General features: G+C 34.2%; 2 protein-coding genes across 2 annotated transcripts; one reads left to right on the top strand and one right to left on the bottom strand.

Annotated features, from left to right (window-relative positions):
- Window positions 4,975–11,226, bottom strand: LOC105157415 (putative late blight resistance protein homolog R1A-10). The gene is made up of 3 exons (XM_011073825.2): window positions 10,699–11,226; window positions 5,674–7,932; window positions 4,975–5,185 (listed from the first exon to the last, which is right to left on the bottom strand). Exons 1-2 carry the CDS (start codon window positions 11,122–11,124, stop codon window positions 5,701–5,703), a joined length of 2,658 nt encoding a protein of 885 aa, XP_011072127.1. The 5' UTR covers window positions 11,125–11,226; the 3' UTR covers window positions 4,975–5,185; window positions 5,674–5,700.
- On the top strand, window positions 15,773–16,991 carry LOC105157414. The gene is made up of 3 exons (XM_011073824.1): window positions 15,773–15,934; window positions 16,242–16,427; window positions 16,470–16,991. Exons 1-3 carry the CDS (start codon window positions 15,773–15,775, stop codon window positions 16,989–16,991), a joined length of 870 nt encoding a protein of 289 aa, XP_011072126.1.

Here is a 17,386-nt window from a genome sequence, read left to right as displayed (position 1 = left end):
AATTACAAACGTCTGATTTATGAATGATTCGGCCGGTTGTTCATTATCAAGAAGGTTTGCTTAGCTAGTTGAACTTTATAAATCCGTGTAATTGTTTATTTAGTTCAATACTTAGTGGCAACGTAGCATGATTAGTTATGTCACAGTATTTAATTATGTTATGGGGAATGCATGATCTAGTTTAAACGAATTGTCCTCGTAGGAGTTTGTTGATTAGAATCAGGCCTTTCTAATTCTTAATGCTGTTAATAGATTAAATCTTGTGGACGTTCCCAAGGTTGTCTGTTAATTAGAGATCTAGCCAACGGTCGTACCTTGGCTAACGAAAAGGTAAGGAAAGGTGAGGTTGTTAGGTCGTACCAACGACCATAACTGGTTTATTTGTCCAATACACGTGTTATTCTTGCATCAATGATCAACTCACAAGAATCAAGCATAATCCTAGCCTAACCGGAAAATCTCTCCCTTATATCTCTATCAGGTATTTTTAATTATTTAATTTTTAATCACATCTTTTTATCAACATCCTTCCCCCATTATTTTCTATTTTTCTAAAAGAAATTAACTTAAAACCAATCCCTGTGGGTCGACCCTACTCCCACTTTCACAAGTGTAGTAGGAATTATTTTTGGTGACTTCGACACTCATCAAGAACAGATCCACAAATGGATTGAAGAGTTTAATCCTGTAGTTGAGTGCCGTTGTCACTCTCAGACATGTAAGGCAGTGAGTATAAGTGGATAAAGAAAAGCATCTTCTGTGAGCTTGAGTATTGGTCGACGTATTTGATACTACACAATTTTGATACCATATATATTGAGAAAAATATATTTGACAATATATTCAATACAGTGATGGATACAAAGAGAAAGATGAAGGATACTCTGAATGCATGGAAGAACCTTAAGATCATATGTAATTGACCGAAGTTTGAGGTCGACGAAAGAAGATTGAACATCATGTCCAAAGCCGAATATACCCTGAGCAAAGAGCAGAAGAGGAAGATATGTGAATGGATTAATCATCTTAAGTTTTCTTATGGTTACGCATCTAATTTGGCCCATTGTGTTGATATGAAGGAGCTGGGACATCACGACATGAAAAGTCATGATTGATTCATGGTAAAAAATAAAGCACACATCGAGACATCAATTGTAGAAGGTTACTTTGTATAAGAAATCGGTGTTTCACTTCTGATCATTAACATATCTGGGATGGTTTTTCCTATATTTTTCATTTTTATGAATTTTTTGAGAAAATAATTTTGAGACACAATTAGGAACAATCTCTTTAATATTATACCAAAACGATGTCATTTCGAAACAAAACGGCATCGTTCTATTTCATTTGGAACGGTTAAGCAATAGGAATGATTTTTTATATAATGCTCATCAACAAAAACGACGTCTCTTTTTTTTTTTTCTAGGAACGTTTTTTTTAAAATTACTCGTTCCAAAATCATTCCAAAAATCAATATATATATATATATATATATATATATATAACACTTCCTAAATTTTTTTCCATTCTCCCTCCCTCACTCTCCTCGATCCTTCGCCTCCCTCACCTGATACTGAACTCCCCCGCCGTCAGTCGTCCGTCACCATAGAGGTAAGTGGGATACAATGTCCGCCCCCCCCCCCCATTTTTTTTCTTTTTTTTCTCACACTTTTCTTCCATTCCCACCCCGCCCCATTTTCTTCTAAAACTTTCCCACATTTTTGTATAAAAATAAACCCCCATTTTTTTAAAACAATTTCGGCCAGTTTTCGCAAAACACATTTAGCCATTTTTTGTTAGAAAATTTCCACTATGTTTGTTTTCATTTTCAACTTATTTCCGAGACAAGTCAAAACATACTCAATGTTTGTCATCATTCAAAAACACCTTATTTAGGTGTTTTTAGCTATTTTAGCATAAAAATATACATATATATATACACACATATATACATAAATATATATAAAAAAGGTATGATTTGACAATGAATAGTAAGTTTTGTCTCCCAAAATACAACATTAAACATATAATATTTATTTTAAATTATCTCCAAAGACATGATTTGACAATGAATAGTAATTTTTGTCTCCCAAAACACAACATTAAATGTATAATACTTATTTTAAATTATCTCCAAAAATAAATCCAAACATACATACTATCTCTAACACACACTTGTTTATCTTTATTTTTCTCTCTCTATTTCCAGAAAACACAACAAAATACTCAAAAAACGAATCCAGACATTATGTTCGATTTTTTTGGAAACACTAATTTTGGTTTTCTGAAAAATTTATGAAAATATTTTTGAAATTTTATTTTAATTCTCTTATTTTTATGTAATTGTTTTTAATTTTCCTAATTTCTATAATGTCTTTGTAATTTTTCTAATTTATGTAAATTTTTGGTAATTTTTAAAAAGATTTTTGTAAATTTTTGGTATTTTTAAAATTGTCTGCCATTTTTTTCTGATGTTTAAAAATTTCTGGAACTTATGTATAATTTTTCTTGAGGTTTGGCATAATTAAGATTATTGTTTAATTGTTTAAAAATTATAAATGCCCCATAAATTTCCAAAATAACTGTGCAATTCCCCTTATGGCAAGAGTGAAATGACAACATTACCCCTGATTAATTTTGTTTTTTTTTTTGTAAAACAAAATCGGAAATATGTTAAAAATTTTGAGGGTGGTAAAGTCACATTTTGCCTTCTATGTTTTGTAGATTATTTTCCTCTTTTTGCGCTTCTTTTCCCCTATTCATCAAAAAAGAAAAAAGCGCTCTCCAACTAAAACAAATGACGAAAGGGGTGAAAGTGGTGATGGAGTCGTTGAGACACTATGGACGCAAACAACGAGGCAATAATTATAATTATGGCAAATTTCAGATAAGGTAAATGTAATTTATCCTAAATAGTAATATGTTGTAAGGAAAAATAATATTATGATATAATTTTTTTCTGGTTAGAACTGAAAATTCTGATGGTGATTACTGACTTAATTTTAATAATTTTTTATATTTCTTTCTTAACGTAAGCACTGTTGGGACTTTACAGACGATGAGCATTATGTTTGGTTTTGTTTTTAACTTGTTTTTGGGTATTTTGTGGAGATAGAGAGAGAAAAATAAAGATAAATAAAAATAAGTTAGAGATAGTGTGTATGTTTGGATTTGTTTTTGGAGATAATATAAAATAAGTATGTGGGGAGACAAAAAATATTGTTCATTGTCAAATCATGTCTCTTTTATATATATTTGTATATATATATATGTATAAAAATATATATAATTTATTTAGTTGTGAGTGGATTAAAATAAATATTATTTCCTAATTATATATGTATGAAAATGAAAAAAATAATTTATGTAAATACACTTTTAAAAATAATTAAATGCACTCTAATAATAGATTAACAATATTTTTTGTTAGTTGTTCTATTCGAGGTGATAAATTTAAATACATTATTCAAATAATGTAATATATGAATTAACCGCGTAAAATAATTATATATTATTTTATATTTTTTAAAATTTTTAATTATTTCAATGATGTAGAAAACATTACGTATAAAATATTAAGTGGTTAAAATAAAATATATTTGTATTTAAAAATCAAATACTTAGAAACAAGACAAAATACTTAAAAACAAGACAAAAACATGGCAAAATAAGCAATGGCAAACATTGCTTCTATTTTGAGCCATCCTGAGATGGCCCAAAACCAAAGCCAAACATAGCCGAGATGTTTTAGAGTTTTCAAAATCTTTGCTGGGAAATGACAAGGAGCAGGACAAAGAGGCTGGTTTAGATTAGATTTTTTTGATTTTTTTTCTTAAATTTATATTTTCATAATATTTTTTAATTAATATAATTTTTTTTAATTTTGTTTTTAATATTTTACTGCAGTTCAATTTATCTATCGTTTGAATTTATCGAATTTTAAAAAGCTATAAATCAAATTTGATATAATTTGTTATAATATGATATTATAATTATCGAATAAAATTTAGAAATGAATTAATTTAAAATTAAAATAGTTGAATTGATAAAAAATAAGTAAAAGTCTTTAAAAAAGTAAAACTTGTAATGGGTATTGTAACAAAAAAATAATAACATATAAACATAAAATTATTCCAAATTTCGTCACCCCTACAAATTTAATTTAACTAATATTTGTACATTGAATAGAATTTGTAACGAGTTCAGAAATCCATTCCAAGTCTGTTCCAAATTATAACAAATTTATGTAATTTGCTGCAAGTTTTTGTAACACTAACCACAAGAGCAGGTAGTTGCCCCTTACAAACTCGTTTATAAATCCGTGTGTATTTGTTACAAATTAAAATCCATTCCAAAGCCCGTTTCATAAAATTAATTTTTTGTAGTGAATAATACATAGATTTAAGTTTTATTTAGCCACAATAGTGAACGATGATTTTATTTTTATTCATAAATAATTCTAAAGAATCTTATCTGCTATTTGATTTTTTGAAAGTAGAGAAGATGTTTAATTATTTAATAATAAATTATTATCATTCAACGAAAATAAGATTGTTGTGATATTACATTTACAAAACAAGAAAAAAAAACATAGATTCAAGAAATTATAAATATGAATCCAAATAGTCACTGCAATTAACAAAGAAAATCAAATATATATTTTTGTAAATCCAAATAATCACTAGCATCAATTATATATTATTTTGTTGACAATGTATATAACATATATATATACTCTATAGAACCAAAGGTCTTTAGACTTGTGAACCCCCTTCTGGCTCTGTGTATTCAATGACTCACAGATGTCTAATTGAATCCAATACAATATACAATTGGCAAGCACACTTTGTCCTACAAAGTGCTTCTTGGATCACATATTTTCTGAGAAGTTTGTTGATAATTCTAATTAATCAACAGTAGTCACTGAATGTTATTAAATTTGAAATGAGTATATAGTCAAATCAAAACAGCTTATTTCATAGTCTCAAAACATACAAGTCTAATTAGGTAACAAACAAATCGCACGAAACACACGAGTAATTATTCATTCAAAAGATTAAAGTGCAATATTTAGGGAGTTCTGCGGAAGGAACAGAATGAACTGCGCCCAGCATTTTATTCAAGCAACAAGATCTTCATGCATCAGACATCCTCAGTAATCTTTTTGAACCTTTCTGTGATGTGCCTGCACAGATATTTAATAGTCGTTAGTTCTTATCAAAACAAAGTTTCCGAAGTGTGTGGGAGTAGGTGTGGCGCTGACATGTATGGTTTCATGACACCTTTCCGTTTAATACAAAAAATGACGCATGCGGCCGTTAGCTAAGGCATTTACAGTTTTGCTCTTATCAGTTATAATATTGTCGCTTTTGGTTCATAAGTTTAAAAAAGTAACATTTTATCTAATCTAGTTGACGGTCACGTGGCCTATTCGGTTAAATATCTAATAAAAAGATGTCATGAGACCAAAAGTGTTAATTTTTTAAAATAGTTTTAGGACCAAAATTGAGAATCTCTTAGTTAATAGGATTAAAAGTGTAAAGACCCTAAATTACCAGATGGAAAATGCTATTTCCCTCTGAATACTGGAAGTAAGGATATATTTCTCAAAATGGGACACAATTAGCATTCAACAAGGGACTCAAGGAATAAGTACATGAAAGTTTTACTTACCTGTCGAGATAGAACCGAGGGTGAGTATCATTCCTCAAGGGGAAAAATGGAGAGCTTGAATCCACCGGCCTTGCCGTTTTGCTCTTGCTTCTTTTTTGCCTCTACGATTTTCTTGGCAGAGGCAGACGCAAATTTTGTATGGTACAAGTCCAAAACTTGGAAGTTTTCGATATCTGCCAACCCAATTGGAACTTCATTAAGTTCCTCACAATTTTGCAGCTCAAGACGTCTAAGTTGAGGGAAATGATGAGCTGAAGCTATCCAAAAAACTAGATCAGTTCTCCCGATGTGCAAGACTTCAAGATGGCGAAAACCTCCATCCGCTGCCTCCCAGCGCTTCCCCATGAATGAATTATCTTTCAGCTTGAGCACCTCTAAATTCTCCAGCAGTCCTAGAATTGACATATTACTCCAATCAAGAAAAGTATCAGCTAATGTCAGGCTCTTGAGTTTCTTTGGGAATTTGTATGGTGGAGGAAGACCACGCAATTGGCCTTCCGAAGGTGGACTAGGAAATACATCATTGAGTAGCTTTAACTTTTCAACATTTTCCAATTTCCCCAGACTATCAAATGATCCACTCTTGCCGTCTATAAGCAAGGCTAGTCGCCCACGAATGCCCAATTTCTTCAAATTGCGAGCCCTTTCAAACACTTCATCTGTGCAACTTTGTGGTGAAATTGTACCAAGTGTGCGAAGCTTTTCACCTTCTTTACTACTTTTTCCTGGGTTCGGCAAAGTAGAGCTGGCATTTGTTTTTAAATGCCTTAACTGAATCATCTTCCAAATATCAGCTTTGATTTCCAAGGTACGAGATGTGGTTTCAACCACAAGAGTTTGCATGTTCCAAAGCTTGGAGAAGGCTGCAGGAAGAACTGCTAAACTGAAGGATATGGTGAGATACCTCAAATGAATCAGCTGGTATATGTCACTAGGAATTTTTGTAAATTTGATGGGCTGGACTTCTAGAACTCTAAGCATTTTGAAAGCTGTGGGGATGGCTGAAGTGTATTCTGATGGCAAGCCAACTTCTTCCTTGCAGAAACAAACAAAGGACCGGGCACGAGGACCAAAAGGTTTCGAAGAGAAAAAGTGTAGGATGTTGGAATGAATACAAAGACGACGAAACTTTTCTACTTGACTGATCGAAGGTTCAAATCCATTGCCAGACCTTTTAATTTCTTGGAGAAAATTTTCCCTTTCGCTTCCAGCTTCATTTCTGCAAAAGTTGCGAAGCATGTCATGAATGCGGCATGTTTTAACTCTACCATTAGGTCTCCTCTTATCAACTATTACCAAATTTCTATTGATAAGATCCTCTAAATAGTTTTCTGCCGTTTCTTCCAAGCTGATACCAGATTTTTCTTGTATGAATCCCTCGGCAATCCACATGCGAATTAATTTCCAAACTGGGATCTCATAGTCTTCTGGGAACATCCCCAAATAGAGAAAGCATGCTCTTAGGTGATAAGGCAATTTATCATAACTCAATGCTATAATATTTTCCATGCGTCTCGCAGGGTCCTCATTAAGATATGTACTCACACTTGTAGATACTTTTGTCCATGCATTTTGTTTAGCAGTCATATCATCTAATGCTGAATATTTTTCGCAAAGAATGCCTCCAATTGCCACAATTGCGAGTGGCAATCGGTCACACTGTTCTGTAATTAGTTTTCCCAGACCTTCCAACTCAGGAGGGCACTCAGGCTCACCAAAGACCTCCAACCGGAGCAGCAACCAACTCTCCTCCTCAGTCAAGAAACGCAACTTGTGGGGATGCCTATTTTTATTAGCATACTGACCAACTTCAACATGACGGCTAGTAATCAAGACTTTACCCATCTTATTGCTCTTTGGCAAAGCAATTTGGAGTTTATCCCAATCCTCAGCTGTCCACACATCATCCATGACAATCAAGAATTTACCCCTCTCTAGATAAGACGCAACCAGTCGGGCTAACTCGTCATCATTTTTCTGATACATCTCCTCATCGGGCCTAGTGAACTCTCTCAGAATTGCAAGAAATATATCTTTTCTTGTGAATTCTTGAGAGACGTAAACCCATATGCGAGTGGAAAATTCATACTGGATTGCTGGATCACGAAATATTTTTCCCGCCAAAGTTGTCTTGCCAAGACCGGGCATACCGATGATGGAGACGACATCAAGCAGCTGAGTTTCTTCAGTCAGATAACCTATTAATTTTTCTGCTTCGTCTTCAAAACCCACCACGTTCTCTTGTCTTACCACGGGACGCTGTGTGAATAATTTCAATGCAAGAGTGATAGAAATTAGAAATCAAAGTAATTCTAAACCTATATAATCTGCACTGATGCACTTTAAGTAGCCTGAAAAATATATATGCCTTAATTTCAAGATTTTCTTTTTCTTTATAAAAAAAAATTAATGAATTATGCATAACTTAGACATTAATGAATTAAACTTTCTTTTTTTTTGGGGGGGGAGGATTTGATTTAATGCAACCAAAGAACGAACAAATATTGTTTGATAATAATATTTAAAGAAATAAAATCATTGAAAATTCAGAACCTAAATAAATATGTACTATACAAATAATAATAATAATTACTTATACACTTTTAGTTCCATTAATTGGATCACGTGAAAATCACATATAATTTTTTAAACTAAATTGGTTGAAAAATGACTAAAATTATCAATATTCTAAAGTCACATAAAATAATAATGAAAAATAATTCGTGCGGGATAAGAAATGTCACCCTTTTAAATTATAGGACCAAAATTACAATTTTTTCTAAATTATTAATTAAAAGGTACTGAATCATTGTGGTATTAATAGGAAAATAATTAAATAGGAAAAAATCTTGGTATATAAATATGACTAAGTACCACTTAAATGCTTTTCAGTTTATTTTCCTATTTTCACGATTATGACTCAAGCGACAAATTAAAAACAAACAAAAAAGTATCACATTTAGTTAGTATTTGTGAGAGTTTTAGAAAAATATTTTTTAATTTTAGGCTTCTAAAAAATATTTTTTAGGTATTTGAGTTCCTTTTTGTGAACTAGTAAAGGGTGTCGGGAGCATACTTTCATTCCCAAAGCATAAAGGAAATTTTTTTTTCATTCCTATTTTTTCATTTCGCTTTTATTGTTTGTTTAGGTTTGTAATTATGTGATTAATTCAAGTGGAAAGACAATCTAATAGGAGGGATGTCAACTTTTACTTATAGAATTTCTGTAAAGGGCATTGCCAACTTTTGTTTATAAAATTGCTAAAAAAGTGCATTTGTCAAAATGCTAGAAGCTCTTTGACGAGTGTTTCTAGCTGCTTTGGCTTTAATTTTTTTTAAATAAACTGTTTTATATTATTATAATAGTCTTAATTTAAATTTACCCTTTTTAATTTATTCAAAATTGCATATCCGAAGTTGATATTAGAGTTTTCAAATAGTTTGAATAATTTACACTAATAAAATGGATGCTTTCACATATTTAATATTTTTGAAATTTTATATTTTATTTGCTATATTCTTTGATATAGAAAAATACAAATTAAGTTGCATTAAATAATAAAAAAAATATATATCTTGACAATCATGCAAGTTTATTTATTGAGTATGATTGAGCAATTATATTTACTTAGATATAGCATTATAAATTAAATGTTCAACTTTTCTATTAGTATTCAATATTTTAATGATATAAGTGACATATTTATAAGGTACACTAATTGAAATTAAATGTATATTTTTTAGAAAAATAATTTATTATTAAGAAAAGACATGAAAAAAATAGTATTTTTCTAAAATATAGGGACAAATAAGTCTTTAATCAATCGAGCCTACTTTAAAAGTATTGTTTTTCAAACACTTGTCAATTTAATTAGCTTCTATCTATTTTTTTATTCTTTTTAAAAGCACTACTCGCTTTGTATTCTATTACAATTTAAATATTTTTTTTAACAAAAATCACTTATTTAAAAGTAAAAATTTTCACTTAAAAATCACTGTTCAAGTCAAAAGCTAAAAGTATCTAAAGAGTGCTTCTAGTCGATTTGATATTTTTTGTGATAGATTTAACTTCTTTTTGAATTACTTTATCCTCATTATAATAATCTAAATACAAGTTTATGATTTGTAGTTTATTTTGAAAATTTCTAATTCAAATAATTTAAATAGTTTAATAAATTTATAATGTGACATATTTAATGTTTACTTTATCTTGGATAAATTACAACCACCAATCTTGAAATTTGACATAATTACAAATATTTTCTCATTGTTTAAAAAATTACAAATACTCCATCTGATTTTAACGTTCGTCTAACAACGAGCCCATTTTGAATTTTAAGTTATAGTTATATATATATATATATATATATATATATATTTGTACTATTTTCTAAAATATTTTTAGGAACTAATATTTTAAGTTACATTTTTCTCTTACGCTCTTAAATAGTTTTCTACCTCACAGCAGCGTTAAATAGTTCACTCTTTCATACTCTGTTTCATTAACAACTTGATTATTTTATTTGTTGCTTATTTGATCAGAAATTTGCATTTTACTTACACATGACTAATTATTAAATTGCAATTTCAGTTATGTAACATAAGGGGGTTTGATATTTTCATATCCTATAATTTAGTACGTTAGCATTTTCTTTGTCGTGAATGAATTGATTTATAGGATTTATAAAATTACAATTTAATAAGGGCATGTGCGAATCATATGTAATTTTTTAGTCAAATTGGTAGAAAAATGATTGAAATTATAAAATATTAGAACTAAAATTATAATTTAACTGGATTATATTCAAATTACATGCAATTTTTTGATGAAATTAATCTAATAAAAAGACTAAAATTATAAAAATTTTAAAATCACATAACTAAATGATAAAAATCATTTCTTACGGAACTAAAAATATCAACTTGTCTAAATTAAACAACTGAAATTATGATTTTTCCTATAAAGTCAACTCCAATTCAGTTGAGTTTTCTCAAGTTTAACAGCCGGAAGGGAAAAAGGGCTACCTCAGATTTTTCAGCCCCTCCATCTCCGACATTGAGGGCGGCGAAGTCAATCCTGGATTCGTCGCCATATATCTCTTTAACCGTGGCGCAAACCTTCTCGACTTGTGTGGTGATGCTGTCGAGCTTCACCCGCGTCTGGAAAGCTCTGAGGAAGTAATTCTTGGCCTGGCTCTCGGCGGCCTGGGTGACGAAGGCGTCGATGATGTCCTCCGCCTCGTAAACCACGTCGCGTATCTCACGGACGAGCTGTCGCAGTATTACGTCCTTCCGCCGCTTCTTGGTGGAGGCCTTGAGGAAAGCGTTGATGAGGCGGAGATCACTTTCCAGCTTCTCCACCTGGTTTTTGACGTCGGCGATCAAATGGGTGTGGTAAATCAGTAGCTGCTGGAGGTTGTCCAGAAGCAATTCCACCGCCGCGTCAGCCATTCTCTCTCTCTATAGATTTCCTCTCTCTCTCTCAACAATGGAAAGAGCTATATTCTCATGGCATGTCTGAAGATGTGTATATATAGAACCTGTACATGGAAGAGTGATAGGACCTATTGAGTGAAATATAAAATTTTCAAATATATATATCTTATACGTATTATTGCATTGAATAAAAATAAATAATATAAAATTTAATATAAAGATTTCAAATGAATAAAATTAATGAGATATCAGTTGGCTTATGATTTTAGTAAAGGTCAATGCCTAGATTAATTTGGGTTTCCAGGTGTCAAGTTGATCTAAAATAAATAACATTTGGTTTAAATTATTTAAAATATCTTTCATTAAGATATTAATATAAATTATTTTTCTTTCTAATAACTTAAATTGTTAAATAATGGAGTTGTTTGACACGTTATTAAAATTAAGCAAAAATCATAATTAAGGTTTTAGATTCGTATTTGATTTTCGCACACCCATTTATAAAAATAAATTTTTTATGTACAGGATTTGGTATGTGAGATAGACATGTTAAAATAGTAAAATTAAATAATTTTCGTGCCTTCTTTGCTAATTCATAATATTTTTGAAATTCTTATATATGCCAATACCATATATACTTCTTAATTTATTTTAGTTGACTTTTACAATAAATCAGTATGAAAAGATGTACACACTATTGTCGTGTTTCAAGGTGGAAGTGCGCTTTTAAAAAGCAGTCGTTTGATGAAAAGGGTGGATGAGAGCCGTCAGATCAAGGACGCCAAAGGAATTGGGGATGATTTTAAATCTGAGGCCCAAGTAGATGTCGTTTTATCGAAGCTAGGGCGCAATTCGGGGGAGGAAAAGATTGGGGATTTTGAGGCAATTGCTCGTTCCAAATTTGAACAAGCAGAGGACCCGTGGAAAGCGGATAATGAGTGAGCCGTTGCTGCAGTTGTTGTCGTTCCCATTTTTGGAAGCCTCAGACATGCAAGCAGAGGACCGATTGGGGCTAAGGAAGGACAAAGCAGTATTGCAGACTGCAGAAGTTTTAATGGATTTTTCAGCTTTTGTTCCTTGCATTTTGTTTGATAACTTTCAATCTTTTGTTTAAAAAAGCGAACTGAATTGTAAAGAAGACATTATTATTATCATTTTAATGAAACTCTGTGTTTTCTCATCTCTTTCTTTCCATCTTTCCCACCTCCATTTCTACAACTTCAAGCTCTCTCTGTAAAGCTGTGTTAAACTGTTACATTTGGCCTCAGAGCCAGATTTTCCTTGGACCTTAGGAAACTCAAAATATCACAAAAATTGCTGATGGAACACGTCTAAAAGAACTACAAGAAGCCCAAAAGAAGACAGATATCATGTTTTTAGATGAAAGAGCAAAAAGAGAGGCTAGTGTGGATGAACTCCATGGAAGGATGGATCAAATGTTGGAGGTGCAGGAGGGCCTTCAAAACTCAGTACTTAATGTTGAGCATAGCTTGACTGGTGTACAACAACAGCTTCAGAGTTTGGCTGATCAGATGCAGCAATACAACAAAAATAAATTGATACTGGGGGAAGGAAACAGCCACTGTGGAGAAGGGATCTAACTTAAGGGCCACACCATACAACACTATCAGACAAGATGGGGGAAGTAGTACTAGGCATGAGACCAGTGGGAACCAGAGTTCAGGAACGTATAATGTCCTAAACAGATTGGAGTTTCCACACTTTGATGTAGAAAATGCAAGGGGATGGGTGAGAAGATGCTCAAGGTATTTTTAGTTAATACCAATACCTGAGGACCAGAGGTTATCTATGCTTCCATTTACATGCAAGGCAAGGCAGAACTTTGGTACCAAGGGTACGTGGAGAAGAAGGAATTCAGATCATGGAATGAATTTGTGGTCAATGTATTGGGATAGTTTGAAGCCCTTAACAATGCTAAGGTGACAACTGAGTTCAATAAGCTGCATCATGAGACTAATGTGGATGCCTACCTTGAAGGGTTTGAGGAGTTAAAAGATCAAATGCTCATCTTTAACAGAAGTTTGGATGAGGATTTCTTGATGATGAAATTTATCAGTGGCCTTAAGGATGAAGTGAAGTTGTTTGTGACAAATTGTGAACCCACTTCCCTGAACCAAGCCATTAATCTTGCTAGAAATCAAGAACAAACAGTCAATGCTATACTGAAAAGAGTCCACCATCCTACTAGAAATTTAGCACCCAAACCACCTAACAAAAAACCCCCACAAGGGCCTTCAACACAACCTACCAGATTCTTAACAGAAGCTGAAGTCAGGGCAAAAAGAGAGAAGAATTTGTGCTATAGATGTGATGAACCGTATGTCCCAGGACATAAGTGTAGATACAGACAGGTTTATATGTTACTGAAAGATGAGGGAACTAGAGATAGTGAAGAAGATAAGCAAGGAAGGCAGACCACTGAAGCAGAATTGGAAAAGGAGGAAGATGTGTCTGTATCCTTACATGCCATGAAAGGAAACTTTCACTACAGAACATTAAGGCTTGAGGGAACAGTGGAGGATAAAGAGATCCTCATTCTCATTAACAGTGGTAGCACACACTGTTTCCTTGATGAGAAGGTAGCCAACCTCTTAGGGTGTAAGCTGGAGAAAACACACCCAATGATGGTAAGAGTAGCAGATGGAAGCAAATTTACCAGTCGATTAACATGTCCCAAGTTTAGTTGGGAAATTCAGGGGCACAAGTTTACACATCTAGTTAAACTAATCAAGCTTGGAGGTTATGATCTGGTCCTAGGCTGTGATTAGCTTGGATTGTACAATCCAATTGAGCTTGACTTCCATCAAGGGAGGATAACCCTTAGCCAAGGCTCCAATAAGGTGATTCTCAAGGCTCTTCACTGTAAGGCAGGAGCAGGAACATAATGTACACATTCCTTATCACAACTTATGCGAGGGAGGAGCCCTGAGGTGCAAGGAAAGTTGTTGCTGAGCCACAACACTTCAATTGAAGCTACAGAAAGTATCAAGGTGCAAGAGGTGCTGCAAGGATATGAGGATATATTCAGGGAACCTCACTCTTTACCACCTGAAAGAGAGATTGAGCATCGCATAGAGATGCTTCCTGAGGCCATACCAAGGAAACAACACCCCTACAGTTATGCATATGGATATAAAACTGAGATAGAGAAAATTGTCAAGAAAATGTTGGACAGTGGTATTATCAGACCTAGTCAAAGTTCCTTTGCTTCACCTGTATTGTTAGTTAAGAAGAAAGATAGAGGGTGGAGAATGTGTTTTGATTATAGATACCTTAACAAACTCACAATGAAGCACAATTTTCCCATTCCAGTTATTGATGAGTTGTTAGATGAATTGCATGGGGCAAAATATTTTTCAAAAATTGATCTAAGGTCTGGATATTTTCAAATCAGAATGAGGAAGGAGGATATCCCCAAAATCAGTTTCATTACTCACAATGGGCATTATGAATTCCTTGTTATGCCTTTTGGACTATGTAATGCTCCATCCATTTTTCAGTCTCTTATGAACACTGTTTTTGAACCTTACTTGAGGAAATTTGTACTGATTTTCTTTGATGATATACTAATCTATACCAAGGATTGGGGTATGCATTTGATACACCTCAGAAATGTGATGGATCTTCTTAGAAAGCATCATCTGTTTGCTAAAGGAGTAAGTGTTCCTTTGCTCAAAAGGAAATAGAATACATGGGACATGTCATTTCACACCAGGGGGTAGCTACAGATCCACTGAAGATTGAACGCATGATTAATTGGCCTGTGCCAACCAATGTCAAGGCATTAATGGGTTTGTTAGGCCTCACTGGATACTACAGGAGGTTCATACAAGGCTATGGAGTCATAAGTAAGCCACTTACATCCTTATTGAAAAAGGATGTCTTTGAATGGAATGTGGATGCTGAAAAGACTTTCAATCACCTCAATGAGCTGATGGTATCAGCCCCTATGCTGGCCATGCCTGATTTCTCTCAACCCTTTATTGTTGAGACTGATGGAAGTGGCAAGGGGATAGGAGTTGTATTGATGCAAGGAGGAAAATTTATATCATACATCAGCAAAGCATTGGCTCCCAAGAATCTGGGACTATCTACCTATGAGAAGGAGCTTCTAGCCCTCCTTCTCGCTGTGACAAAGTGGAGGCATTACTTGTTAGGGAGCCACTTTATCATAAGGACTGACCAGAAGAGCCTTAAGCACATCCTTGATCAGAGGGTGGATTCAATGCTGTAGCAAAAGTGGGTAACCAAGCTACTTGGGCTCAGTTATGAGGTTCACTACAAAAAGGGCAATGAGAACAAAGCTGTAGATGCCCTCTCCAGGAGAATTCATCAGGGTGATGACCCTCAGACCCATGCTATTTCCACACAAATTCCATTGTGGACCTAAGAGGTTCAGATGATCTATGAACGTAATACCCTCTTCCAGACCATCATACAATCCAAGGATATTGATGTCACTTCCTTTCCAGACTATAGCTATGAATTTGGAGTATTAAAGAAAGGGGGGAGGATATGTGTGGGCAGTTATGGAGGAATCAGAGAAAAGATCCTCAAGACCTTGCATGATTCTGCATTGGGAGGACATTGAGGCATACATGGCACTTATCAGAGAATCAAACCCTTGTTTTACTGGCCTTCGATGAAGATTGATGTACAAGAGTGGGTTAAAGGATGTGAAACTTGTCAGAGGGCTAAACATGAGAACCATCCATACCCAGGATTGCTGCAAACACTGCCAGTGCTTGACCAAGCTTGGTCATGTGTCTCCATGGACTTCATTAAGGACTACCGAACTCTGAGGGTAAGGATTCTATCTTGGTTGTGGGGATGGATTGACCAAGTACTCTCATTTCATAACACTAAGACGTCCTTATACAGCTACTTCTATTGCCAAGGTATTTTTTGACAATATTTCTAAGCTTCATGGATTGCTTGTCAGCATAATTTCAGATAGGGACAAGATCTTTACAAGTAGGTTCTAGAAAGAATTGTTCACCCTCTTAGGTGTCTCATTGGACATGTCCTCTTCATATCACCCTCAAATCGATGGGCAGACAGAGAGGATTAATCAGTGTCTTGAGAATTACTTAAGATGCATGTGTATGCAGAAATCCAAGAAATGGGCTCATTGGCTCACTCTAGCTGAGCTTTGGTTCAACACCAACTACCACACTGGACTCAAAGCAACCCCCTTCCAGACCCTCTATGGATATCCACCTCAACAGCTGCCTATAGGGCCTTATTTACAGAGCCATCACACTGATGTTGTTGAACTTGTGCAAGAGAGAACCAAGGTGTTACAGTTACTGAAGTAAAATCTTCAACAAGCTCAATAGAGAATGAAGCTATATGCAGAAAGAAAAAGAACAGAAAGGGAGTTTCATGTGGGGGATGAAGTGTTCCTTAAGCTCCAACTGTACAAACAAACCTCAGTGGCTTTAAGAAAACAATTGAAGCTATCAGCCAAGTATTTTGGCCCCTACAAGGTGATTGAGAGGATTGGGCATGTGGCTTATAAGCTTGAGTTGCCAACAGGGTCCAAAATCCACCCAGTTTTTCATTTTCCGTTGTTGAAGAAAAAGATCGGCTCCAAATATTTTCCTTCAGTTAACTTGTCAGAATTAGAGGATGAAGTGTTCAAAGTCTATCCCATTGAAATTTTGGGTCGAAGATTAGTACCTAGGAACAATGTAGGTGTTCCTCAAGTCTTGATTCAATGGGCGCACTCCAATCCCGAGCAGGCCACTTGGGAAGACTACTATGTTGTTGCTGCAAAATTCCCCCGTTTTGATCCTTGGGGACAAGGAACTAAAAAAGGAGGAAGGGATGTCGTGTTTCAAGGTGGAACACGCTTTTAAAAAGCAGTCGTTCGATGAAAAGGGTGGATGAGAGCCGTCAGATCAAGGGCGCCAAAGGAATTGGGGATGATTTTAAATATGAGGCCCAAGGCGACGTCGTTTCACCGAAGCTAGGGCGTAATTCGGGGGAGGAAAAGATTGGGGATTTTGAGGCAATTGCTCGTTCCAGATTTGAACAAGCAGAGGACACGTGGACGGCGGATTATGAGTGAGCCGTTGCTGTAGCTGTTGTCGTTCCCATTTTTGGAACCTCAGACATGCAAGCAGAGGAGCAATTGGGGCTAAGGTAGGACAAAGCAGCATTGCAGACTGCAGAAATTTTAATGGATTTTCCAGCTTTTGTTCCTTACATTTTTGTCTGAAAACTTCCGATCTTTTGTTCAAAAAGGCGAACT

The sequence above is a fragment of the Sesamum indicum genome, linkage group LG3, assembly GCF_000512975.1.
Source record: "Sesamum indicum cultivar Zhongzhi No. 13 linkage group LG3, S_indicum_v1.0, whole genome shotgun sequence".
Classification (NCBI taxonomy): Eukaryota; Viridiplantae; Streptophyta; class Magnoliopsida; order Lamiales; family Pedaliaceae; genus Sesamum; species Sesamum indicum.
Note: the sequence above shows the minus strand (reverse complement) of the source record. Positions and strands in the feature narration are given on the sequence as shown.